Source organism: Gavia stellata, chromosome 6 (genome assembly GCF_030936135.1).
Source record: "Gavia stellata isolate bGavSte3 chromosome 6, bGavSte3.hap2, whole genome shotgun sequence".
Classification (NCBI taxonomy): domain Eukaryota; kingdom Metazoa; phylum Chordata; class Aves; order Gaviiformes; family Gaviidae; genus Gavia; species Gavia stellata.
The window spans coordinates 46005194-46032692 of record NC_082599.1 but is presented as its reverse complement, the minus strand read 5'-3'; the positions used below and the strand labels follow the sequence as shown (position 1 = coordinate 46032692).

The 27499-nt window shown below is 37.7% G+C and overlaps 1 protein-coding gene across 3 annotated transcripts; it reads left to right on the top strand.

The window, feature by feature from the left end:
* DYNC1LI1 (dynein cytoplasmic 1 light intermediate chain 1) lies at nucleotides 1–26345 on the top strand. 3 transcript variants are annotated; one of them, XM_059818649.1, is made up of 13 exons: nucleotides 1–198; nucleotides 497–570; nucleotides 11662–11778; nucleotides 13466–13696; nucleotides 17083–17252; nucleotides 18516–18609; nucleotides 20193–20328; nucleotides 20711–20822; nucleotides 22112–22171; nucleotides 22298–22342; nucleotides 23331–23451; nucleotides 23637–23795; nucleotides 25284–26345. In XM_059818649.1, the coding sequence occupies exons 1-13, from the start codon at nucleotides 38–40 to the stop codon at nucleotides 25394–25396; spliced, it is 1593 nt and encodes a 530-aa protein (XP_059674632.1). In that variant the 5' UTR covers nucleotides 1–37; the 3' UTR covers nucleotides 25397–26345. The 3 variants fall into 3 exon arrangements, with proteins under 3 accessions (XP_059674632.1, XP_059674634.1, XP_059674635.1); XM_059818652.1 differs by lacking the exon at nucleotides 1–198 and adding an exon at nucleotides 328–341; XM_059818651.1 differs by lacking the exons at nucleotides 11662–11778; nucleotides 13466–13696.
* Nucleotides 26346–27499: the final 1154 nt, after the last annotated feature.

Here is a 27499-nt window from a genome sequence, read left to right as displayed (position 1 = left end):
CTCAGGGAGGCGGTGGGGCAGGGAGGAGGCAGCGAAGATGGCGGCGGCGGTGGGGAGAGCCGGTTCCTTCGGCTCCTCTTCGTCCGGGCTCGGTTCGGCTGCCGGTTTTTCTTCTCCTTCATCCGCCGCTACGGCCACGACCAACAACAACGTGGAGCTGCGGGCAGGCGGCGAGGAGGACGATGGGCAGAACCTCTGGTAACCGCCCGCCCCGCCCCGCGGCCGGGGACCTGGGCGCGCGCTGACCGTTACCGCCCTCGCAGCGACTCCTGGCCCCACGGGGGGGGCGAGGGTGGGGGGAGGGCTGGCTAATCCCCCTTCCTGGCGTTCAGTCCCTCTCAGTCAGTGAGCTACGGGGGGGGGGGCTCCTCCCCTTGGCGGTGGCAACTCCGGCCCTGCCCCTTGTCCCCTATGCCTTCCCCCCGCAGGAGGTGGCGAGGGTGGGGGTCCGGGCGGAAGCGGGACCCCCCTCCTAAGCGTTGTCTCTCCGCGCCAGGTCCTGCATCCTCAGTGAGGTGTCCACGCGCTCCCGCTCTAAGCTGCCTTCGGGGAAGAACGTCCTCCTGCTGGGTGAGAAAAGCATCCTGATCCCCTCCCCTCCCTGCCCCACACGGGCTGGCTCCTTAACCTTCTCGTGGGCGTCTGGAGCTTCTCTTGCTTAGTGCCGAAGTGGTGGTGGGGCGGGGGGGTGTTGAGGGTGGCAAGGTGCTGGCTTAACCCTCTCGCTTCTTCCCTTGCATGTTTTTACTTAATTTTGGATATCCAATATCCAGAGATGCTTTAGGTATCGCCCTCATCGTACGTACCTCGCCAGGATACACTTACTATTCCTCCCCCACCCTACTTCCTTAAGAAGGGATGGCTTGGAAGGGTGGTTTTTAATCTTTCTCCCTCGATGAGTGTTGACTTCGGGGTGCGTGCGGGTCCTTCAACCGTTTCTGAAACCTCCCTCGTTCGTGCAACCAGTGCTGCTTGCTGGTCCGTATGGTGTTGTCGTGCAAACACGAAAATTGCTTCCGTGGCCCGTACGGTGTCAATGACGGCTGCTCCCTGTTGGCGGGAGGGCGGGGTAGGCTGTATGGGCGTGTTGGTCGTGTCCTGCCCACATGCACCGGGCTTGTCAGCAGCAGTATCATCAGCAAGTCGTGCAGCAGCAGCGGCATCGTTTATTGCTGCTGGCTTTCACTGTGTTCTGTTATCTCCACCCAGTGCGTTAGTCCAACCTTGCGTTTGGCAAGGATTAGGAGCTGCAGAATGGGACTTTGATAGGGCGATAATGAGAGACCCAGCTGTTAGTGTTGAGGGAAAGAAGAAAAAGGGTATGTCAAGCAAAATTTAAAACTTCATGGGGGAGAGGGAGAAATGAATGCTTTCAGATGGGGGTGTGTATATATATTATTGCTATTATTATTAGTGTGGGGGTTTTTTTGGCTGAAAGACTATTAAATACTGTTACCAGTAGACAATTTAATGAATCCGAGTGGATGGATTTGTTAACTACCTGCTTCTTCCCTGCTTTGCCAGTTTCCCTGTCCCTAGAAAGAACTGTGTGTTAGTGTTTGGAAACATAGTTAAAATCCAGTAAAGATACTCATGTGGATTCTATGCACACTATGATTCTATAGTCTTGTGGTTTGTACTCTCTTGAGGTTTTTCAAGTTAGATTTTTTTCTTCCATAATCCTAAAGCAATCACTGTGACTCTTTTCTTCCTGTTTTGATAAGCTGAGTGGTGACTTAAAACTCACTATGAAGGAGAAGATTGTGCAAGGATGATGGGATGGTCTAGTGAACCTGTTACAGGACTTACTACCCTTTAATTTGTTGCTTTTTATGTTATGTAATTAAGTAGGATATTAAGATTGGAAGTTCTATTGATACGAAAGAAAGGAAAGATTTCATAATGGTTGACAGTTTGTTATGTGATACTTTGAAACTAAATTGGGTGACTGTCCATGTTGAAGTTGGAAGATTTTTCTTCAAGCTGTGATCCTTGCCAAGAAGTTTACACTCTTGTTTTTCTTTTCTCTTTGTAGTCAGGCAATCCTTAGTACACAATAACTGGAGACTGTTCTTCCTTCAAAACTAGAGAGGGCACCACAGAATGTTTCCAAATGCTCATTTAGTTTGTGATGTTTAATCGGTTGTATACAAATTTTCTTTTTACCCTTTATGTAGAGCTTATAGAATGACTTAGTGTAACACTTCTTTTTTTTTAACTGAAGCATTTTTTTTAAAAGATGAGCAGATTCGTAGAAGAATCTAGTTCTTTCTTCAGAATTGTGTTTTCTGGAAGGCCATGCTCTAAGGAAAAAACTTTGGCATGTATTTAAGAAATAGAGCATCAGATCTGAGGACTGGCCAATGAGGACCATGGCCATGCTCTTTGTGAGAATACCTAATCCATGTATTACACTTTGCTGTTCACTTTCAAGTCATGATACTGCTCCTGAAGCACACTGGCACAGGAAAAGGAGAGGTCTTATGTATTCTGTATTGGACAGATTCCGTATGTGAAGTTCTGTCTCTTCAGGTTCTCAAGCTGTGTGTTTGCAGTTTCTCTGTTATCTCACATTTCCTCTATTTTAAAGCTTCATTTCTTTAAATAGTTTTGTACTAGCTTTTGTTGTTAATACAGATCACTTCTTGCCATGACTATTTTAGTGTCATCACTCTTTGAATACTTTTAAGCAGGAGTTGTAAAGCTGACCAGGGTCTTGATGGTTTTCACTCATTTTGTGGTAGGCAAATATTTGCAGTATAAACAGCATATTGGTCAAAACTTCCTAGCTGAAACATGATATATAGTAACAAATGAATGCTTATTTTCAATACAAACTGCATTAAAAAACAATCCCCTTAGCCTCCAAACGACCCCCCACCCTCCAAAAAAAAAACCCCCACACCACAAAAAAACCCCACCACTTAATGTTCTTTTGTTTGCTAGGACAAGTTTTCTAATTTGTCTGCAGCATTTATATTTTTTCAAACACTGTATATACTTGTATGCCTAGTTGTTCTGGGCACATGGCTACGTCTGGCATGCTAATTCTACTATTTCAGTATTTATTTTTAGTTATGTTAACATCTCATTTTTAAGAACCTGGAAAGCAGTTCAAGTCATCACAGAAATAACTAAAGGAAACTGGAATGCCAAATGTTAATCTCTAGATATGGCACATGGTTTTGTGAAGTGAAGGTTAACATATAATACTGGTAATTCTCTGCTCAAAATAGGCAAAAAAAATAGATTAACTTATAGTTTTACTTCTTAAAAATTGTTTCACTTACAGACATTTTTTCAGTAACTGTTTTTCTGTGAAGACTTTAAACTTTGATTAGTACCACATGTAGTATAAAAGCATTTTTCTGTTCTTATATGAACAAATAATAAAAATGCAAGCTTTCCTAAATGTTTCTGTAAGGCAAGTATGCTCTGATTCCTAGGCAGTTCTGTCATGGTGACCATAGCTACCTCATTTAGCAAACTATACCAGCAGAAAATGTAAGATGTCCCTGCTTTCTTAAGGAATTGGGTGTTGTCGGTGACATTTCTAGCTACTTTTTGCAGATAGACCAAAGAGTGTGGTTTTGCTGTTGTTGCTGGCTTTTTCTTTTTTTCCCCTTCTTTTTCCCTCCTGAACTGTCTCTTCTGCTCACTCTTATAATAAAAAGGTAACTGATCAGAGGAGACTGATGCTTTTTGTTGTGTGACGAGAAAACTGATGCTTATAACTGGGAGCTCTCTTCTTCATTCCCTTCCTGATCTAATTATATCTGAACCAGCGAGTGAAATAGAAGGAACAGCTAAAAAGTCACCATTGCAGGTTACAGATGGAATTCGTAGTGCTATAGAATGTGTGAAGGCTTGAATTCAGAGACCCAAACAAATCATTTATCCAATAAATTGCAGCACGCATTCAAGCGTGTTCAAAGTCATTCTAGGATGCAGAAGAAAACAGGCTTCCAGCTTGCAAGTGAACTGAATAGCTGCTTTCTATCTGGCTTTGTATTTCATACGTGTCTCTGAAGCATAGTGTAATTCTTTGCCTGCAATTCTAATGATGTCAAACCATCCAGTGACACATGTACACCTGACTCAAAGTGCCTGTATTGCACACTTAACGCTGCTACTGAATCACTAGCATTTTGGTTTCCTTTATGCATTTTACCCCACTTGGTGATAAAGGCTTTGAGTTTAGTGGGCAGTGAGTGTTCAACTACCTTGTGTCCACATTTTCTCTTTAGCCCAGACATCTCACTTTTCAGGGCCAGCCCTGTTTGTTTGAATCTTTGAGCTCTGCTCCTGTCCAGTGGTTGTCAGGATGCTTGAGAAGAAGTTTCCACAGTCTACTGCTAATTTACAGGTGTACTTTTCTGTGTGTACATGTATTGGGAATGGCTGTTATTGTAGAAAATGGTACATCTTGAAGAGCTGGTTTAGCTTGCTGATTTCTTTTAATGGACCCATGGAATATCAGAACTTAAAAATTAAGTTCACTATACAGCAAATTGTCATGAGAGTATACAAAATCAATGTAAAATCTGCTTACTTAAATTGGTACTCAACACTGTAAAAAAAAAAAAAATACTTTTCCATTTTATTTTTTTCTGTTCAAATAGCTGAAAGTTTTGCTGTGATAATTTCATCATTATAGCTGTTGAAATACTGCCTGTTGATACTGTCCCTATTGTTCATCTCAAATGTTTCTTAATTCTCTAGTACTGCAAAAGTTAAGTCAGATAGCTTCTTTTCGTCCTCTTCTTGCAACTTCTTCACCTTCTACAGGCAATGAAAGCCTTCCAAATGTAGCCAAGTTTTGTTTCAATCAGCAGATATACTTCTAAAGTGTCAATTGTTTTGATGGGGTATTGACCTTGATACAATTCTAATTGTTTGTTTTGCAGCTACATTTTTTTAGAACTAAGTAGTACTTCTTCGTAGTGTCCTTCCTGCTATAATACCTTTCCAAAACGCAAGAATTACATGGATGCTATGTAGTAAAACTTATTTAGAACAGTATGGGAAGTTCTGAAATTCTTGAATTGCATTTATTTAATTTGTCTCCACTTTGCCAGTGGTGCTACTTATTACTGGATCTAGCTCTGAAGGTGAGGAACAATGAAAGGAATTGTGCTTCTGGGTTCTCCAGGCAGGTTAGTGGCAGAAGTACCGATAAAGATGTCCCTTTGACAGTAACACAGGATTATTCTATTTAGGTAGTGAACCTGGGTAAAATACACTAGATGACTTACTGCCCTGTTAAAGGGGGAGGCTTGCATTAGAGATGTATGCGGTTCATATTCGCTATAGAATTCTCTGCAATATTTGGCTTTCTCTGTGGGTTTCTCCAAGCATAAGTAACACTGTCACTGCTGTACCTGTTTCCACAGTCAGGCCATGTATTCTTGTGGTGCAGGACTTGATGAAAGGCATGCTGCAACAGTTGTCTACAATCTGCTTTCTGTCATGTTGTAATGCAGAAATGCAATTAAGGTGCTCCTTAAAAAATTTATTTAATTCTTCAGTGCCACAAAGATACCAAATGAATAGTATGTGAGGGGAAAGACTTATCTGGTAGAGTAAAGTAAACTTAGAGAAGAAGTTTTTTGTCCAATGAGTAAATTATAATTTAGTGGCAAGTTACTTGAAAACTTGGTATGACCAACTTATTGTGAGCTTCCATGTTGTTTTGAGGGATTCTAGAGAAGGATCTCATCAGCATAATTAGTTTTGTTTTTCAGTTCCGTGAAAGCAAACTACATTTGGTCTACTCTGATTATTTCGGTCTTGTTCTGTAAAAGGCATTCTTCAGTTACTATGGTATGTGTAAACAAGTCTCTTTCACTAATATGTGGCTGTGGAAAAGGGAGTTATTAGCTTGTGAGAAGTGTTTATCTTGAAAATAGTTAAAGTACACGTGCACTTGGTTCTAGTAGGAAGACTGTTATGTCTCTACTCCACTGTATTAGGATTCAGACATTCCACATGGTGTGGAATAGAGATCGCTCTTGTGATTCTGGGAAGGCATCTTTGCCTGATTTGGTAACTCCGGTTTGGGTTTGATGACTTTGTTCTATGATATTTAAGTGAGGTGGGTTTTTTCTATTAATAACTATTCAATATTTTATGTTAGAAATATTAGATGTTGTGAATTGTTCTACTCAGAAGGTGTCTTTGTTTTGTAAAAAGTATAAAGCTAGTTCACAAAAATATACCTTTTGGGGAGGCAGAAGGGGTTAATTAGGACCATTATCTCTAGTTTTGCTTGGCCTTGCTTCAACATATTTTTTAAAAATGAGTTGTCTAATTCCTGTATCAAGCTGAATTTTAATTGATGGTTTTAAAAAGCAAACAAAAAAAACTCCATCAAGGAACCAATAGGATTATAGATTACATACAACTAAGTGCATCCAGGGCTTTTCAAAGAGCTATTGAAAAAAATCAGAGCCATGGATGGAAGGGGTGCAGACCAACAATGCTAATGACACAAAAGAAACATTCACTGTTGCTTCTTTGCCTTGCCGTATTTTAAACACACTTGACACTTTACAGTGGAGAAACAATTTAAATAAGAAGTCAAAACTCATGTCTGTCCTGGAGATAACGCATTGATTGCTATTCCATGTACAGACTTCTGTGAGAAGTAAGAAGTACCTTGTTTTAAGACAAGTGAAGATCTACTTCTGTTTTCATTTTCTAAACTGAAAGAAAAGTGGAAATAGCATGAGTAGTAAATAGTCTTAATTTTAAAATGTTTAACTGAAAGTTTAGAGAAGGTCTGTAATAGAGAGCCTAAGTTCTCTCTAATGTGATAGTTTATGGTTGAACAGTTTAAGTAGCAGTTCATAGGCAAGTGCCTGCTTGCCTGCATTCACAGAAGGAGATTCATTCACCTCATTGCCCATCCTACCTCTCTATGGGTGACCGTTCTGTTAAATTCTGTATTGTAGCAGAACATTTAGTGATACTCCATTTTCTATTCAGTAAACATACTTTTTGTCTGGAGTAGTGAGAAGGGAGGAGGCTGAGCAGGGTTTTGTATTACGGCTTCTGATATCTTTGAGGGAAGGAACAAGAAGGACCATCATCAAACTCTGTTTTGTAGACAGAGTAGCACCTTGGACAGAGAAGCTTTGAGGAGCACAACCCAAACTTGAGGAGCTCATCAGAGGAGTGAAGTGTAGCAGTGTGGGGATAAAAATGAAATGGCTTTTGTTTAGTTGAGTATGACTTTCCATTTTGTTAACAAGATGGTGAAATGCTGTGTGTAAGCAGATTGGTTTGGCTTTGTTTCAACTGCTTCCTAGCCTGACTTTTCTTCAAAATTAAATCTGTTGTCCCTCTTTTACTTCTGTTCGGCTTCGGTGTATAGCACTGTTTGCTGGCAGCATCACTTCTGTTTCCCTACTGTAGTATTAATGTGTAAGTGTAGTTTGATGTAATGGAGAATTTTAGTTCTTTAGGATTTACTCTGGAAAGAAGGACCTTTTATGTTACTTGCAAAAGAAGGATGCAAAATGTTAAATGTACAACAATCTACTTGATTTTTATTCTACCTTGCAATTCTGTATTGAGAATTGTGTGTCAGAAAAGTTTTGCTCTGTGAACTTATGAACAGAAGTCAATTGTTAATTTGATTGTCACACAGTTAGAAATAAAGAAGAAGCTAAAGGATTTTCCATCTGAAAATTCTGGAGGGAAGAGGATCGTGATGATGACTTTTTTCAAACGTGCATGAGGCTCTTTTATATATTGCTTCTGTAGCACTTTAAAAAAAAATTCTGTTTCATAATATTAATATGCAATTATGTTTAAGACTGAGGAATATGAAACTTCCCTTTTGTCTGAAACGAAGCAGTATTACTTTTTCATATACTTCAGAGATATCCAGAGATAACAAAAAAGATAAATATGCTTAAATGTCTTAGGGTTTGTAATTTCAAATGCCATATAGTGTGTGTGTATTTGTATTGTTACTGAGAAATTATGTTTTTAAAAAAGCACTTTTATGTATGTCCCTGGTAGTACTTAACGCTAATTGCATAACTATGCTGTACGTTAGCCATCAAAACTAAAATAGCTAATAGCCTTTAATTTCCTCACAAGTATTTCCCCCCTCCTCTGGTGGAGAGAAGCTTCTATATGTACTAAAGGCATTACACTAAAATGTTTGAGGTTTGAGAAGTATTAAAAGCTAGCACTGTATGCCCGTAGAATTAATTTGCTAATGAGATGTGTAACAACTGTTCAGGAGTTTTAGATAAGCACAGGTTTGAGATTAATTTGTATTTCGATATTCTTGCTGAAGAGTAACTACAAAGCAAAATTATACTGCTGCTCTTTCCCAGCATAACTCAATATATTCAAAGTGTGTTGACTTCCCAGGTGTTTTATATTAAAGACTTAAGGTTGGAAAAGATAAATTATTAACAAGGATAACAAATAGATTTACAGCTGTCACAATTTTAAAAGGTGTATGCAACACACTAGAAATACAAAGTAGAGGTAGATGGAACCTCAAGTCTTAGCATGTTCTCTTGGCCAAGGCAGTCATCTTTTCCTAACTTGTTATGATGAATTGTGTGGGCAAAAAGGAGGAAGTCCTTATATCATATATGATGGTCCTGGTTTTACTCTCTGACAGCTTTTTCCATAATATTGACTCAAATTTGGCTTAAATCTGTTGAGAACTCTGGATCTCCTGTGAAAAAGGGCACATTCGGCTAGGCAGCTATCTTGCACCCTTGCAAGTGAGTTGTCCTATTTGTAGACTACTTGGTTTATGCATTGCTAACTTGTTTTGAACCACTTGTCAGTATCGCTTCTAACCCTTTTCTCCACAGATCTTTTGGTTTCTCTTCTATCATCTGCAAACTGTACTATTCTCTTCACTTACCTGGGTAATTAATTAAAGTAGTACCAAACCCTTCAAACTCCACTGATGCATCATTCTGGCTTTCTAGTGAATGATGAGCACTGCTCTCTGCATGCAGTAACTTGTATGATACAGTTATGTATATCAGTGATCCACCTACCTGATCTTGGTGTTTTGAAATGGGTGGATACTTGCTAAGGAAAAGGGAGTAGAGAATCTTCTTCACAGAACAGATTAAAATTAACTAATTCCATAATGGAAGGCTGAATGACTACTGTGTGTATATTTGTGTCCAAAGGTACTAATTTTACATCAAATCAACTTGTCTTATGCTGTACCGATAAAATTGCTTTCTGCATAGGCTCTGAAGATAACTACTGGAAAACTTGAGGAGGGAAGATAAAACTCCAGCTCTTATTTTGCCATAAGACATTACCTTAACAGTACCGAACTTCAGCTTACTTCAGGCATTTGGAAATATGGTGGGGAGGAAATCACACAACACACAGCCATGATAAGGGGCTTTTGGGATGTATATTTCAAGTTTGCCTATATTGTTTAGCATGGACACTTTCAAACAATAAAGTTGCATAGATATTAGCATATGTATAAGTATGTTTTAGTTTAGACTGCTTAAGTGTATCTTTTGTCATGTTTAGAACTTTTCATAACCACAGATGTTTCTTAGACTTGCGTTGCAGCCACTTTTGTTAAGAACTGGCAGATGTGCTTTGCAGAACATGCAACTTTCCCAATGCAAACAAGTTGTAATCTTTATTGCCACCTATGTGAAACAAACTAGTATGCGAGAGAACTTAGAAGTCAGCTGTTCTGAGAAACTAGGAAAGCTGTTAAGTGTAACCCCTCTTTAAAAGGACTAACAAGTCTTGTTTTGTCTTACCTTTTGAGCCTTCTGCTGGCACAAATGAATTGAAGCTGCCTGTTCAAAAAGGTAAAATAACAGAATGAATCATACAGAAATTGTTGGTGAAAGTAATAGCAACGTCAGCAGCATAACACGTCAGTGCAACAGCTCTTAATAAAGTCTCCCCAGTTATTTGTAGATGACAAATTTAAGAAGCTTGGATAAGTACTTGCATGAGGGCAGAGGAGGAATTGTAATCTCTGGTAAAGAAACTTGAACTCTTCACTTCTTGGGCAGAACTTTCATTTCAAAGAATATTCTCACAAGAAGAGGAAAAACTCGGTGTATGAATAGAAAATAGCTGTGCTTTCCAGTGTTTATTTAAAACTAGCTGTAATTGTTTTCTTAGGTGTGTCTTGATTTAATAAAGTTAAGGACCTAGCAAACAAACTCTTAAATGTTGAAAAAGTTAAACTGATATAACTTCATTTTTCACTTAATTTTTCTACGCTTAACCAGATCTTAAAATTCAGTTCTGGTCTTATTTTTCTCTCTCTCTTCTTTTTTTTTTTTTTTTTTTTTAAAATGTCTTTTCATTACATTGAGTAAAACCCCCTGGGCTACTTAGAGTAAACAATCTTACGCTTTCTGGTAGCTTCTAGACTACTAGTGAAATCTGAACCTAAAGCTGAACTCTAAATTGAAGACTTCATGTGGTGATCTTGGGAAAGATATGTTGAGTAAATTCAAAATCAGGCTATCAAAGGATGATTTTTCTGTGCTTTTCTGTGGTTATATTTGTAGTCTTTTTAATGTAGCCATAATATTGTCTAGAAGATCATGGTCAATTCCCTTTAAAGGGAAAACTTCATCATTGCGTTTAGCCATGGAAATTACTGTCCTTGAAATCTTTTCTTTGTTATGTAGTTAAAAACAAGTGTTTATACTCTCCCTGCATAGGAGAGTCTTGGGGAAAAAAAAGAAGTTTGGCATAAAACTGGTAAGGTACTCCTTAGGAACCTGGTTTTAATCTTAATTTTATAAGTTGTGAGTTCCAAGAACTTTCTAATGTCTAACTGTTATGTGCCCATCGTACTGCCAAATTAAAGGGGCAAAACCCTGCTTCGTGTCCAAATTCAGCTTGGTTACTCTTTCAGACTGGAAAAACTGCACGTGAAGTTTTCCAGCTCTGGGACATACGGTTAGAATAGAAGCTTTTCAAGAAGAATCTCTGGCAATAGTTGAGGTGTTTATATACTGTGCTTATGCTGTAAGGTTCACTGGTTATCCGAGCTCCCTTTGAAGGGAAGAGAATAGGAGTGAATTGATCTGGATTGCAGGCTTGTCACTGTATGTGTACCCAAATACACATGTATTGTAAGGCAATGGGCTTACTGTTTGTCTCTTCTTCTTAAGGTTTCTTTAGACCTCTAACAGAGAAAGGATTCAAAGAAGCCAACCCATAAAAGCTAAGGAAAACAGATACACCATACTGAGCCTGGTGTTGTGTGCTGTTTGGGAGAGTTCTAAATCGTATTCTTCTGATTTTAAGATGAGCTTACTGTGATTTGAACTCTACTTTAGAAAGACTTTGTTAACACTTTGGTTGTAGTTGAAAGACCAAAATTGTTAGAGGTGTTTAACTACTTATTCAGGTATCTTTAAAAAGATACCTTAAAGAGCCTATTTCAGATAGGATAGTTAATGGCATAATTGCACTTATCGATAATTAGAAATAAGATTTGAAGCTGAGACATGCACTTTGAACAGATGGATGAGTTGGGCAAAGCCCGCTATATTTCAAAACTTTAATGAGGTCAGTCAATCTGTTAGTATATGGTTTCCTTCTTGCCCCAGGTGGTTTTTAATATGTGACTGTAATTAAAGATTGAGTGGTATCTACCTTCTGTCTCTCCAGGTGAAGATGGAGCAGGTAAAACTAGCTTAATAGGAAAAATCCAAGGAATAGAGGAATACAAAAAAGGAAGAGGAATGGAGTATTTGTATTTAAATGTGCATGATGAAGATAGAGATGGTAAGTTTGTATTTCTAGTAATATCTTAAACCAATTTGAAATTAATGGTTCAGTAGTGTGATATTTGGAACGACAGTGGGATGTTTTTCTTTATAATTTGCAGGAGTCCAGCTTAGGCCATGAGTGATTTGTATCATGAGGAAGTTTCTCAGTGTAATTCCTTTAGTAGATACCATGAATGACCACTTAGGTGGTAGAGGAGGAGAGGAACCAGTCAAAAGAAAAGGCTGAAAAGAAAAGACCAGGGAAGGACTCTTAGCTGCAACATTTTGAATGGATGGTAGGCAAAAGTGCATTCCTCAAGCCTAGAGGAAAAGGTGCCTAGGCTCTTATCTTGCATCTCAATTGTTTTAGCAAGTTTATATCCTTTTGAACATACAGAGAAACCTTTGTCTTGGTGGTATCAGAATCTGCAAGACTACGTATCGGGTATTGACAGGTAGGAAAATGTGCACAATGCTAAAGGAGGTTTTAAAAACAAACAACAACAAAAAAAAAAACCAAACCACCAACCCAAAAATTTGAAGGAAGGAGAAAGTAAAGTAAAAGCTGGGTTTCAACTGGCTTGAGTTGGCTTATGGCTAGAAAGTAAAAAAGATGTTTAAGATCAGACCCCAAATACCTGCAGTTATGGAACGGATAATTGATGCTTATAGAGGAACAAGGGGAAGAGTATGACCAAGCACTGTAGAGGTGCAATGAATTATCTACAGGCAATACTTAGAGGGAATAGGGTGTGAGTAAGGACATACTGGGAGCTGTGGGGAAAAATGGGAACTCTTGTCCATGCTTTAAGAATAAATGTAGATAGGAGGAGAACCAAAAGAAGTTGGACCCTTTTTCCTGGAATCATCTGCTTTCCTGACTTCCGTGTCTGGCTATTGGTCTCAAAGATGGCTTGACCAGGCTTAAGAGGATTGGGAGTTGGTTTAAATGTCTTCCTCAGAACTTCTGTAAAGAGTAATAAAAGCTTACCTGAAGGCAAAATGTAATTATATTAAACTATGTAATTTTGAATCACCAGCTCTTCATTTACCACAGAAGTGTTTCTGAATATTGGAGTATGGTATTTTTTTGGGGGGGGGGGGGGGGAAGCAGTGGAATGGTCCATTTGTATGGTGATTGTCCTTCTGCAAATCTGAAGAATAACTTTCTTGCCTGCTAATTCCATCTAAATAATTAAAAACTTGCAGTTCTGTTCCAGTTTTCTGAAGGGCCAAGGTACATTCTGTTCTTTAAGAGTTATATAGTTCTTTAAGAGTTATATCTCATTGGAGTTTTGAAGGGAAGATGGCAGTCCTTGAGAGCTGAGCATACTGAGGGCTGAGAAGGGATGGCTGAATTCACCCAATTCCCCCCTTCTAAGCTGCATCTTGAAGAAAATGTTTTCCCTCTCTAAAATGGTCAACATTAATTTTGGAAATGTTGAGTGCTGTCTCTGGAGTCTCACTTTCAGGTAATGTATTTAAGATCTCAGTTATTAACCATTAAGCATCAGGGTTTGGAAGAGGAGGTGGGTGTCCACAAGCTGCAGTTTGCTGTGTTGTTACGTATGTTCAATTGACTGATAAAACATGTCATCTGCTTTCTTCATTGTATTTTACATGCCTAAAGAAGATTTAATAGCCATTACATAATGGATTGTTTCAAGCAAGTCTCATAAAATGTTTTTCCTTTTTTTTTTTAGACCAAACAAGATGTAATGTATGGATTTTGGATGGTGACCTGTATCACAAAGGTCTTCTTAAATTTGCGATGGAGGCAAGCTCTCTAAGGGACACTCTAATTATGTTGGTAGTAGACATGTCTAGGCCTTGGACTGCACTGGATTCTTTACAAAAATGGGCAAGTGTTGTAAGAGAACATATTGACAAGTTAAAAATTCCTCCTGAAGAAATAAAAGAAATGGAACAAAAGTGTGAGTATTCTGCAAATATGTAGGAATCAAATATGCTCAATGCTTTCCACACCATTTAATCTCTCCATTGCAGTCTTTTTCATTCTTTGGAAATGTTACTTAAAATTCGGAGTTATCAAGGAAGTCAAGCTTCAGATAAATCTCAGGTAGCTACATGAACAATACTAGTATTTCTTTCTAACAGAAATACCTTAAGGGGGGGGGGGGGTGTGGTGGTGGGTTGGGAAGCTTTCAGCATGAACACAGCGAGGTTGAATTTACAATTTACAGATTTTTCTAGATATAAGATTGTCCAAGCAAAAAAACTTGTTAGCTTTAAATTTTTTATTTTATTTTAAAGGCAAATCACTGCATCAGCTTCTTAACTGTTCACGTAATTAGTCACTCTAGAGCATTTGGGACCTGTTCCCTGCCTACCAAAAGTGTAAATGTTGAAAGGATTCATGACAGCATGGTAATATCTGGGCCCTTTCTACTTGAAGAGTTTTATTATAATTGACACTAATGCAGCTATGTTTGTTTTGGCATTGATATGATATAGCTCTGTCAGTTGTCTTTTCTTTTTAATTTTAAACATGCAGAACGCAAAGATTTTATGGGATTCCTTAAATTATCTGACTGAACTCACTAACATCATAGCTCCGAATTACTTTTGGGTAGCTACTGTATTTCCCTTGCGGTACAAAAACATGAGTCTTTCCCATTCATCTCTTAGTGAATTACTACAAGGAAGAGCATTTGAGAAAGCTGTGTTAAGATCAAATAGCATGATTAAACTTTTGTTTGTAAGTCTGAAATTGCTCTCTGGAACTGGTACATTCTTAGCAATCTGGCAGTCAGTTGCTTGAATAGCTTTTTCAGAAATGCAGGTTGTAGCCATGCTGTGATAAAGTAGCCAATGAGGAGACAGCTGTAGATACTCTGGAATGGCGGGGGTGTTCATTGTTTTGTTTATTAAGAGAGAGATTCTTCTAAGGGAAATATCATCCTTAAGAATCATATCTTCCACAACAAGAACTTGTTTAGGAGGGAGGAGCTGAGCTCTTTTGGGTGTGGTTTTTGTTTTGTTTTGGTTTTGTTTTCAGGGGGTGGTGTCAGTGTGTGTGTATTAAATGCACACACCCCCACACACACAACCCCAAACAGTTTCAGGATAGGATTTTACTGGATGAAAGTAGTAAGGACGCAATCTATCTGTTATCAGAAATGTGTAGGCTGATAGCTTTGCTTCTTTACTGACTGAGTGAACAGAATAGTGAAACTCTACAAAATCCAGAAAATTTAAGTGATGAAGTGACTTGAGAAAAGCAGCTACTCATTAAAAGTTTTGTCTGCTTTCTTGTTCTTTTATCATCTGGTCTAACTCTTATAGATATTGTTGGTCTGTGTGTTGGGTATAATAGAAGCCCTGGATACAATCCAGATATGACTAGAAGCTGGTTTTGTTTTGAACCTCCTGTGATGTGGCTTCATGCATTGCTAAGCAGGCAGCAGCTTGACACTGCCAAAAGGAGGGAGGGAGGAATCTTGCTTGCCTGACTTCTGGGTACACGGTCCTACTTTATTCTTGTGCCAGGCTCAGTGCTCTTGAGAGGCTCCTGCAAGCTGATTTAACTTGCTAAGAGGACTGAAATCTGAGGGTTTGCGCGTGTAGTTTTCTGGAGGTGTGCTGTTGTGTTTGCCTTCCAGTTCTAGCAACTTAACTCCACTAGAAGACAGACCCTGTGAGGACTAAAATTGGTATGGGAAGGTGTTAGGGGATACATAGCAGCTGTGTGTGAAGGGTTGGAATAGCTCTTCCAGTTACTGAATTCAGCTGTGGCTAATGAAGCCTTGTGGCCTGGTCATTTTAATTGTGTCTCTAAGGATTGTATTCCACAGCCTTTGAGCTGTGATATACTACATCAATCCTCCTTTTTACTGTTTTCTGTACTTGTATAAAGATTAGTATGTCATGATCATACAATGGGAATTTTAGGAATCTACAGGAGGACTTCTAGTACTGCAGTAGTGTGATTTTTGTTTCTAATTTTTTTAATTTTTTTATATTTATTTATTTTAGCATGTAACTGTCCCAGAACAGATAGGATGCTATGTAGGAAAGATCCCTTGAGTAGCTGGCATATCTTGGTGAGAACTCTGGGTTTAAAACACAGTCAATTTGGGAGGCTCTCAGACCAGACAGAAGTAGCAGCATTCCCTGAATAAGAGCTTGAGTTGACTGTTCAAGTAGAGATGATAATCTGTGCATGTGCTTTTTCTTGTTGTGAACTCCAAAATCTGTAGAAAAGTTGAATAATCTTGGCCTAATACATCTTTTTCTGCAGGGTGTTGAAATAAGTCTTGCTCTGTTAATTCAACTCATGCTTTTCTAGGTATGAACTTGGAGGGCTTCAATCAGTTTAGTGAAGGTAGCAGTGGATTAACATAAATCAGGATAAAGCAGTGGGAATGTACTGGAGTAGTTAGCTGCTCACGTGCATGATGCAGCTGAATAGTCTTGTCTGATTTTTTTGGCTGAATCAGGATGTGCTGCTCATGGAAGAGTAATCAATGGTGGGATTTGGTAGAATCTGGTTACCGCTGTGTGGAACAGGACATATGATATGAAAGGTACAGACACTTAATGCCTAATATTACATCCCTGACTGCAGGATTAGTAAGTGACCATGTAATTAGCGGCTTGGGTGTATGCATTGGAGCCTGACAAGAGAGTTACAAGTGTAACTTTATCTTTTTTCTAATGCTTGTTATATTCTGACTTATTGCTTTAAAATTTAGCAAGGAGGGTATCTGATGTATTCTAACAACATACAAAATATTTAATATGCTATTAACTAATTATAAAGCTAGTTAATAACTACTGTTTATGTATTCTATTCTTTTTTGCTTATTACTACTATAGATTCACTGTACAGAGAGAGAAGTGTGGACAAAGAGTTTTTAGGTAAAACCTGGTATACGGTAGCAGCTAAGCAATATGTGTAAGGCTTAATTCTGTTTACTGTAGCGAACTGTTCCATTAATTTTGCTAAGAAGAATGCAAGGAAACTCATGTTCTTTAGGAGATGTATCAAGCAATAATAATTAATAGTAACTGCCCAGTGGTTCCACAATGGTAAAACAAAAATGGTTTAATGCTGTCCCTATGGACAGTTTCATCTGATCATGTTCTGCCTGCTGATAAAGCAGATCTCAAACTTACTAGTTCTCTCCTGTGCTGCACAGAGCAAACAAATAGTCAGCACTTGGTGCATGCTCAATTTTTTCAACATAACGAAGCGGAAGTACTATACAATCAGTAGTGCTAAAGATCAATGGCAGTGGAAATCATTGTTGAAATAATAAAGTAGCTGATCTTTTAATGTAACTTTTTTTACTTTCAGTGGTAAGAGACTTCCAGGAATATATAGAACCAGGCGAGGATTTTCCAGCTTCTCCACAGAGAAGAAGTACTTCATTACAGGAAGACAAAGATGACAGTGTGATTTTACCCCTGGGTGCAGATACACTAACATGTAACTTAGGCATTCCAGTAGTAGTAGTTTGTACAAAGGTTTGTTTCACGTTTTAGGTGTTTTTGTGTATTTTATTTAAGCAACTCTGTCAATGGTGGATTCGGGGTGGGAAGCATGTGGTTCTTAAGTCATTCTGAGTACCGTGGATAAGAATTCTTTAAAATGTTTAATGTTGAAGGTTGTTTTTTTTTTTTTTTTTTCTGGAAGCCCTGATTGCATGTAATTTGGGAGTAGTTTCTCCTATAGTTATTCCAGTTTTCAAGGAATTGAGGAATACCTCAGACCTGGTTTTGTTCATAGGAGTGAGCTAGTCAGTAAGCAACTAGAATTCCCCTTGATCTCCATAGTCCTCCTTATTCTGCAAATAGTGTTTTGGTAGGGTTTGTTTTTTTTTAAAAAAATTCTGATCTTTTTATGAAGATGAATATATTTGAGGGTTCTGGTTAGTCAAGTGCTGCTCTATTAACTTTCCTCAGTTTTAGGGTGTTTCTGTGATCTGTTTCGGTTTCTGTTAGATATGTAACCATATTCTTAGTCTAAAGAAAAAAATGGTGCAGTTCTCTTGTGGCTGTTTTTGGTTTGGGTTTGGGGTTTGTTTTTTTTTTTCTTCCCCCTGGCTCTTCAGTTCTCACTGGCATTAAGTATACAGCATCTGCAGCTTCTGCTGGCCTACAGTGAAAGAATAAATCTTTTGATGCATATGCTGTTCCTTCACTGGAAGGCTAACCCTCTCATTTGAAAAGCACCTTTATTCTCATCTGCTAGCTCTCTTATTCTTCTTCCCTCTGCCCCCCCTTTTTCTTCTGCTTCCACATTTCTTGGTTTTGCCTCCCTTTGCAAAGGGCTAGGTAGTAACTGGGTAAAAAACATTATGTCCCGTGATACCACAGTGTGTGTATGTGTTTAAAAAAAAAAAAACACAACAAAAAACCACACCCACAACTCAGGGAAAAAACCCCCCGCAACATTGTGCAGAAAATGGTGGTGTCATTCAGCAGGTCAGTCTTTGAAAGAGAGTTTGAGTTATTGGAGGTGTGGAGTGGGAGTGAATGAAAAATGGCAATCAGTTTAATTCCCAAGTTAATGCTGACCATAGTACATGCACACCAAGTTATGTATTATTAAAAAGAAAAAAAATTGTTCAATTATGCTTCTAAACGATCTCAGCAGCATTTTGTTTTTCTCTGCACCACCCCCCCCACTCCATCCCCCTTGTCCAGTTGTGAACTGGACGTGTAGCAGCACTGCTATTTCAACAGGTAACTGAAAGCAGCATATTAATTTTGTGTTTATCTTGACAGTGTGATGCCATCAGTGTTCTGGAAAAAGAGCATGACTACAGAGATGAACACTTTGACTTCATTCAGTCACATATCAGACGGTTTTGCTTACAATGTATCCTTTAACACACCATAAAGATGATAATGACTCAATTAAATCTTCGCATGAATTATGACCAGCTTAAAAGAATATTTGCATCTGTACCAAAGTAGTATGTAACTCCTTTATTGTAGCTGGCAGTCTGCTTCAGCTACCCCCCAAAACTTTCCTGTTTTGTTTTTTTTTTTTAGAGCTGCAAGTGTCTAGCATCTCCCCTTACCATGAATTTCTTTACTTGCCTTCATTTCCATATTTAGGAGTCAGTTTGTAAATCAGCACACCTTAGCTGACAAGATTCCTAAAATAATAACAAGATAATTCATTTAAGTATGATCTTGCTTCAGATGCACATGTTATTCTTTTTGACCCAAATATGCGGTCTCTTCAGTGTTCAGTAATTCCACAGGATGAGGTGATGAGGGAAGAAGCATGAACTGCTGTAGGAAAGATCCACTGGCTTTTCTTGTGTTGGTACAGAGAAAATGCGCATAAGCAGATGCTGTGCTATTATTTTTAAACTTTTTTTAAAGAAGTGTTTAAAATACTGCTTAGTGTCGTTTAGTCAGCTAGACGTGCTAAGATCTAGATTTCACATGCCAGTAATATGCCTACTTTGTGTCATCATCACTTATGCTGTGGTAAAGGGAAGTTTAAATGCTATGGAGAGACAGTAGTTAACAGATGGAAAAATTAGTTCAAGAACTTGAGACCTCAGTTGAGTACCAAGATGACCTTCCTTCAAAAGGCTTCCAAGACCTAATTTTTCAAAGTGGAGTTATGGGTAATTGTAGTAAGTCTTATGGATGGAGGAAGAATACAAAAGGAATTAGTCTCTGTGATTGTATATGCCGTGTATAACTTAGAATTCTATTCTAAACTTTACTGAATGGGAATCGAATCCCATTATATAACTTTGTTCTAGAATTTGAATTGCACGCATGTAGAAATAAATTAGGGGGTTTGGCATTTTTACAATCCCAAAGTAAACATTACTCAAAACTTCCCTGGCTGCTTTTATTAATCCTGTGCATAAGCTGTGTTAATTTGATACTGAACCGTGCTGGAATACTAAGCACTCTCTTGGCCTTCTAGTAACTGATACACAGCACAACTCGTTTGCCTTCATTTTGTTCAAAAGCAGATCACTATATAATGTAAGAACTTGCTCCACTTCCCCACCTGGGTTTTTAAATTAGGGAAAGATCTTTGGCATTTTTGAAGCTACTAGTGTTAGTGCTGCAGTGTCTGTGTTGCAGGATGTGATGATGACAAGATGCAAGGATATGGCATGAAAATTTTTGTTCACTGAAAGCAGAAGACAGGTTTGAAGGCATCATAGTGAAACCACTGGTATTGTGGGCTTTGAAAGTGAAGAAGAGCCTGTACTTTCCTCTAAAAGCAATAGCTGAGTTGGCCTAAAACAAATGCAGAAAGAAAGATTTAAATTGCTAAAGACCTTAATTCCAAAATTAATTTAATTTTGTATTCCCCCTCTAAATTCTACAAAGTAGATGATAGCCTTTAAGCTAACAAAAAAGGGTCACTTTAGTATCTCTTATTAACCACTAAACTGAGTTTTCTTTAACAAGTTTATTCAGATGGGGCAGCACTTATTTACACTTCAGTAAAGGAGAACAAAAACATTGATTTAGTGTATAAATATATAGTCCAGAAGTTGTATGGATTTCCTTTCAATGTTCCAGCTGTTGTTGTGGAAAAAGATGCAGTATTTATGTAAGTTTTCTGTATTATTATTATTATGTCTATATGACTAAAAAATGTATTTGTGCAAGGTAAAACAGCATTTAGAGCCTTTTTTGTTTATGCTTTTTAAAGTTCCATTTATCAATCTCATGAGTTGGAGTCTGGTGGGTGCCAGTGGATTGAGATTACAAATACTTGCTGCCCCAAAGAGAAATATTAAATGCAGAGATTTTGCTGTTCTCTGTTATGGTGAACCAATCTCTAACCAGTTGTACTAGTCAATAGCTAGCTTGCATAGCAGAATGGGAGCTATGACAGCTTTCCTGGCTTTCAGTTCTGTGCAGTTTAGGATTGCATACAAGAATAACCTGAAGTAACAATAGAATTTAAAGCCAAATAATCCTTTATCTAGTCCTGCAGGTTGGGATAATGACAAGAAGATAGGAATATTGCACGAGAACTTTCAGACACTAAAAGCAGAAGACAGTTTTGAAGATATCATAACAAAACCACCAGTCAGAAAGGTAAATTGAAATGTTTTGGCATTCAAGTTCTTACCTATTTATTTACCTGTCAGTTTTTCGACTGTTTCTCTTTCTTTGAGACTTTGCTTCAGCTTCGTAAGAGTGTGATAAACTGTGCAGGTTTTTTCTTATTATGTCTTTTTATTTTGTTCTTAAAGTTCTTCTTTAGTTACCAAAAAACATTATGTGTTTTTGTTCTGTATAGCTTGTCTTCAGCTTACACTTTTTTCTACTGCTGTTACATTGTTCAAGACTACAAATGTATTTGTTTTAATACGTATTTGGTATTGAAAAGTCTAAGTGTCATTTCACTGTTGGTCAGGTTGAGTTAGCATTTTTTAAGAACACTCCATCTTGCTCAGTTGTTCATAACTTGATAATGCCTTCTGTTTCTATTGGAGTATTTACAGTAAGAAAGCTTGAGACAGTGTAAAATCAAAAATAAGCATGTGAAAACAGGTTCTGCATATATTCAGTATATTTTCTCTCTTATACTATTTAACAAAAGGCTTTGACAGAACTACCTGAAAACACGTGGGACTGCTGAACAAAATGCCAGCAGCAGTGGGCCCCATGCGTACAGAAGTTATTGAAGGCAAATATTTCTATGGCTTTTTCTAACAAAGCTAAGAATTTGGGACTGATCGTATTTCCAAGCCTGAATGATTTTAGCTGGGAAAACTAATACTATGTCCTTTCTGCAATCTTCAGGGAAAAAAATCAAAGCATACATAGTAGTATGTTAAATCATAAGCGTCCAAGGAAAATATAAGCATGCAAAAAAAAATTGTCAGTTATAAACTTCAGGTCTGGATTATAAACTTTGATATTGATATTTGCCATGCTTGTTTTGGTGAAGTTTTTGTGATGAGCTTGTTTGGAGGGAGAGTGCTTGCAATTTGATGCATAGACCTGGGATTTAAGATATCTCTGTCTAATTCATGTACAAGTCTGATGCAACGCGGGCGCAGTCACTTTTGCCATAGTTATCTATAAAATAATACCAAGGTGGGGCCTCGATAAGTTAACGGAGGCATGAGCATACTGCAGAGTGTATACATCTGAACATTTCTTACAGATCCTGGGATCTATTTCACTTATAATTAATTTGGCTTAAGTGGAATCATGAGGTAGTGATCTTAAATATAGAAAATGTGGTCTTCAGTGAACGTAGTACTTCACACCTTTACTTCATTGTTGAATACCTTGGTCATCTTCATGGGGAAGTATAAAAGGAAATGCATTTCTTTCTTTTAGTCAAAATCATGTTAATGTTTTTTGTATTGCAGTTTGTTCATGAAAAAGAAATTGTAGCAGAAGATGACCAAGTATTTCTTATGAAACAGCAGGTAATTTTCTGTCTATAAAAGAAGCAGCCAGTGTTTCACTTAACAACATTCTCAATACAAATTTTGGGTTGTATCCCTAGTTACTGTAATATCTAACACTACATGGGTTTGTTTGTTTTTTTGCAGTCACAGTTGGCGAAACAACCACCTACTGCTGCAGGAAGGCCAGTGGTTAGTAATAAAAATTTTGAGTATCATCACATTAAAATGATTCACTTTCATCTATTTAGAGGGTTGCTTGTTTTAATTGCACTATCAAATATTCTTTGATCTATTTTTTTTAAACTACATACTGTTTAAAGTCTACATCGTATACTGCTCTAAAATTATAACACTTCACAGCTAGTCATGACAACTTGTATTGACAGCAAGGGCTAAATGTCATGGCTTTACTTTTCATATGTTAGGATGCATTTAAGCAGTTAGTTGACTCCCCTTTCTGTCCCAAGAGTGTGCCAGGGAGCAAACTATGTTGGCTGAATTGCCTTGGTGAGTTTTATACCCTAAATTTGGCACTACCTCTCTAGGAGTATTAAGACTCTGGCATAAAATTAAGGTAAAATGAAAATTATGACATCATCTACATTTAAAATACAAATAAAATAACTAAAAGGTAGCACAAGTTTAACAGGGAGCATGTGATCTCATAAAGGTAGTTTTATCTTTTTAGCTGAACGGCAATTTTGCAGAAATATGGCTTGTTATCCTTGAAGTAATGAATAATGCTTTTTCTCTTGGGCTGCATTTAGTTCTTTCCGCAGTATTGGTGGCATGTGGTGTCTTTCCAAGAAATCTTGTGTAGTTCCTCTATGATCTAATCAGTGCAGTTTTCGTTACGGTCAGAGGCACTACTGAGTAACAGTTGGATTTTCAAGTTTCTCATTTGACATAAAATCAAAAGCTTCACTACTGCTTTAGTTGCACTACAGTTAGTATTTGTAAGAATGTTATACAAGTGTTAAAAAAAAAACCAACTTGCACACAATCATCAAAATCTAATCCTGTGCCATTTCAATTGCATGGGATACTACATTATTAAAAAAAATAAATGAGGAGCTGTGAGAACAAAACACTTAATTTCATGTACTTTTACAGTGAATGATTTAATTCTGTAGAAGATTTACTAGTTCAGCTTTGGAATTTTTTTTTTTTTGCATAGGATGCCTCTCCAAGAGTTCCTGGAGGATCTCCGAGGACACCAAATAGATCTGTAACATCAAACGTTGCCAGTGTTACACCCATCCCTACTGGGTCAAAAAAAATTGATCCCAATATGAAAGGTATCTCTTCTTATGAGGGCACAAATACAGTTGGAGAAGTAAAATAGCTGCTTTGTCTGCTTTTATATGCTTATTTAGATTGACTAACACACAAAAATCAGTATTTACTTAGAAAATCTGTTTGGTTTGGTTTTGTGTTGTGGTTTGTTTATTTTTTTTCTTTTTTCCCCTCCCTCCCCTTGTAGCTGGAGCTACTAGTGAAGGAGTCCTGGCTAACTTCTTCAATAGTCTCCTGAGCAAGAAAACTGGTTCTCCTGGTGGCCCTGGTAGTGTTGGTGGCAGTCCAGGAGGAGGTGGCACTGGAGGTGCTGGCAGCAACTTACCACCATCAGCAAAAAAATCAGGTACGATTAATGATAAAAGATCAACTCAGTGTAAATTCTGAGTGGGGGATCATTCCTAATAGTATAGTTATCAGAAGTATGAACAGTACTATATTTAACTGAATGTTTTATTGGATATGGTTTTTGCTTTTGTTTTCACAGCAGTTTAGTATTACCTTTTTATGGCTCTCAGAGTATCAAATAAAAACTGTTCATGTAGCTGTTTAAGCATGAATTGTGACCACATGACTTCTTCATTTTTCCTTTGTTCCCCACCATCACAATAAATGGCTTATAGCATAAGCCATTTTTAATTATCCAGATATATTGGGACGTAATTTCAGGTGGTTTGGGTTTTTTTAACAATACTATCAGTGTTAAAATAACTTTTAAATTTTCTTTTGCTAGTGATTTAGCTCTGATGTGGTGAAGGTTTTGGTTGAGTTTGGTGACAGCCTATAAAACTACTTATGTATTTTCTGTTGATAGGCTTTTTTTATATGATGTGACTAATAATTAGTATTCATCTAAAAATGCCTAAATCTAGATGCAAGACTGCTGCTTATTAGTTGCAATATTAGCTGCTTTGATTTAGTTAGATATGGTAGTAGCTTGCTTTAAATTATTTAAAGAGTAGCACAGTACATCCGGCAAAAATTAGCTTTGTGGGTAGTTCCTGTTAATTTGCGTCTTCAGAAAGTATGCTGGGACATTGCTAAAACTGTGTGTCGGAAATTTCCTTTACAGCCTGAGATACTATGCACGCTTGTCATGGCACAGACTCTGTAATGTTCTGCACTGCTTTTTCCCATGTTGTCTTCTCCATTCTTGTGATAGAACGTGGCAGGATAGAAACTTAGATGAGGGAGTAAGAGTTAAGAGTAGAATAATGAGGGAAAAATGGTGTGTGTTAAGCTTGGATCAGGTCTAAGTGGGGCTGCACAAATGTTTGTGCTGTTCCAAGTTAAGGGGGAGGTAAGTGGGTGAGCAGAGAAAGGGATTTGCCATCCACAGGTCTGCATGCACCCATGAGCAGCGCTGTCAGGTTTATGCTGACCAAGTATGTAGAACTGACATCACTGGTCTGTGGTGAAAACCCTGATTTACACTCGGAATTATTTAAAATACGTATGATGCAGAAAATTGTGTAGAAGTATTCATAACTGCTAGCCTTAATAGACTTTTCTGTATCTTACACTTTACATTAAGTCTTCAGACACTGATAATTAATATATAATTATGGATGTTTCTCTGAGAAATTGGAAATATAGAAGGATGTGACTTTCTATCTGTTTCTTTTCTGTTTCTTTTGTGTTTTGGCCTTATGCCTTTACTCTGCATCCAAAGTGTGTAGTAACAATTTTTAGGATTTGTCTGATGCAAAAACATAGTTTTTCTGGTTTGCTTTTTTGTTCAATTTGACAGGTGCTTCCTGAGAATTAAAGATACTATAGGCTTTCCCAGAACTGTTTCATAAACATTACTGAATGACATGCATTTATTTTGTAGGTCAGAAGCCAGTTTTAACAGATGTTCAGGCAGAATTGGACAGAATTTCACGAAAACCTGAAATGGTCTCTCCTACAACACCTACATCTCCCACAGAAGGTGAAGCATCTTGAAGACACCAAATAAAACCAATTGTTCAGTTTTCTGGGATAATTCAAACTTGCCTCTGCCTCTTCCTTCAGTGACTGGAACTAAAGAACTGAAATATCTTTCAGAACACAAACAGTTCATGTCTGTCTTTCTTTCATATGTGTTGCCCAACTTTACAAAAGGGAGCTGTACAGATGGAAAACGGTTATCACATCATGTAGGAGTACTGTTCACAGTGCAAGAATAGTAAATTAATGTTTTTCTGGGTTTTGTTGAAAATCAGTGTAATTCTGTAAAATTGCAAGTATGTCCACTTAAGTGATAGGAGTTGCTTAGAGCAGGAAAACTGATACACACCACAGGCACTTAATTTATATTGATTTCCCAACCTGTTAGGCAAGTTTAATACCATCTTAAATAGATTGACCTCTAAAGGAGAGAGCTACTACTAGTTTTTGGAAGAGAAAATTAGTTGCACAAAACTAACAACAACAACAAACTCCTCCAGTTACACTTGAGCACTTCATTTGGAGTATGGTTAAAAAAAAAAACTGTTTGATCTCCTCTGAGATTTACACTGCATTCAAAAACCCACACAAAAATTCATTCCAGATATAGGACTAAATTAGTGGCCAATTTTGGGGGTTTTTTTCTCTTTGATTAATTTCAGACACTGAATAAAAGATGTATAAAGAAAAAGCAGAGGTTACATGTACAGATTATCAGTATCCAGATTTGTCTGTATATATATATGGCTCAGCCTTAATGTCCCCCACTGTTTCCCACATTAGTTATGGTTTAAAATTGGTCATCAAAACTGTAATCAGTTAATAAAGTATTCTCTGCAATCAAATTTAAATAACTTTCATTGAAGCCATGGTGTTCTTATTTGTTTACAGTTAAATCTAAGGATGTGGTGTAAAACATCTTAAAACATGCTTTTGTATTTTACCTCTCAGAGAATAACGTCGCTGGTAAATATTTAAACTTCCTTAAAACGTCCTTTCTGGAAGGAAGTGGATAAGTCTGCAGTGTTTGTTCCTAGGAATAAAACTAGCTTATCCATCTTGGGTGGTTTCTGCTGTAATGTGTTTTAAAGGCACACTAGTTACACTAAGGATCCTGCTGAAGACTCCAGTATGTTTGTCTAGAAGTTGCTGACCGAGGTTAGGACTTGACTTTAAGCTTTCAGTTACCAAATGTTGAGCATCACTTTACTGTTTCATTTCAAGTTGGTGGTTGCTTTCTACTGATAGCCACAGAATAGTATGCATAAAAAGTATATCCTGATCAAATGTGATTGGCAAGAGACTTCTTTAATGAGTTCAAGTTTTTCAGGTTTTTTTAATCAAGTCTTATGTTAATTTCTTTTGACTATTTAGAAAACTGCTGAAACACTGAAGAAGAGGGGGTAAGTCCTCTTTATTTTGAACATGGTGGTACCTCTACTCTTCCAATTCCTGTATTCTGTAGTGGTTCTAGTGAATTACCTCTGTGTTTCCAAAATATCTAAATTAACTTAAGAACTTGTATGTTGTTGTATGTTGAACTCCCTAGAGTTAACATACTTGTTAAAATTGACTCAGAATATTGAAATGTGGACTGACAAGTTTCAGTAGAGATCCTTAACTATGGATCAATTGTTCAAACTGGAGTCCTTAGAATTTTGCTTAGGCAGTGATTCAGTAAAGGTGGCACATGGAGAAATGCATGACCTGCTGATGAGCAACTGTATAGAATAAATTTATGTCTTGAAGAAAAAATTAAGCTTCCAGTCATGGATGCATGGCATGCATCAGTACCAGAACAGTTCTCTAGATTCTGCATGTAAACTTCTTGAAACAGAATTTGAAATGTGCTTGAGAGAATGGGTCCTGCTTGTATCATCACCAGTACACTTCCTTGTACAACTGCAATGGTATGTGTTGGTAGGGTGAAACTTTGGATTTTAGGGCAACATCTTAAACTTGTTGGTACTGTCCAGGTTTTTGAAAGAAAACTTTAACTCCTGCCATCTTTAATTTAGTTCATTTGAGCAGCTGTCAAAGTACAACACCCTTTCCGAAGCTGGAAGATGAGACTTGTAATATACTAAGAGCTATTGCACTAGGTGCCCTTTTTTTATG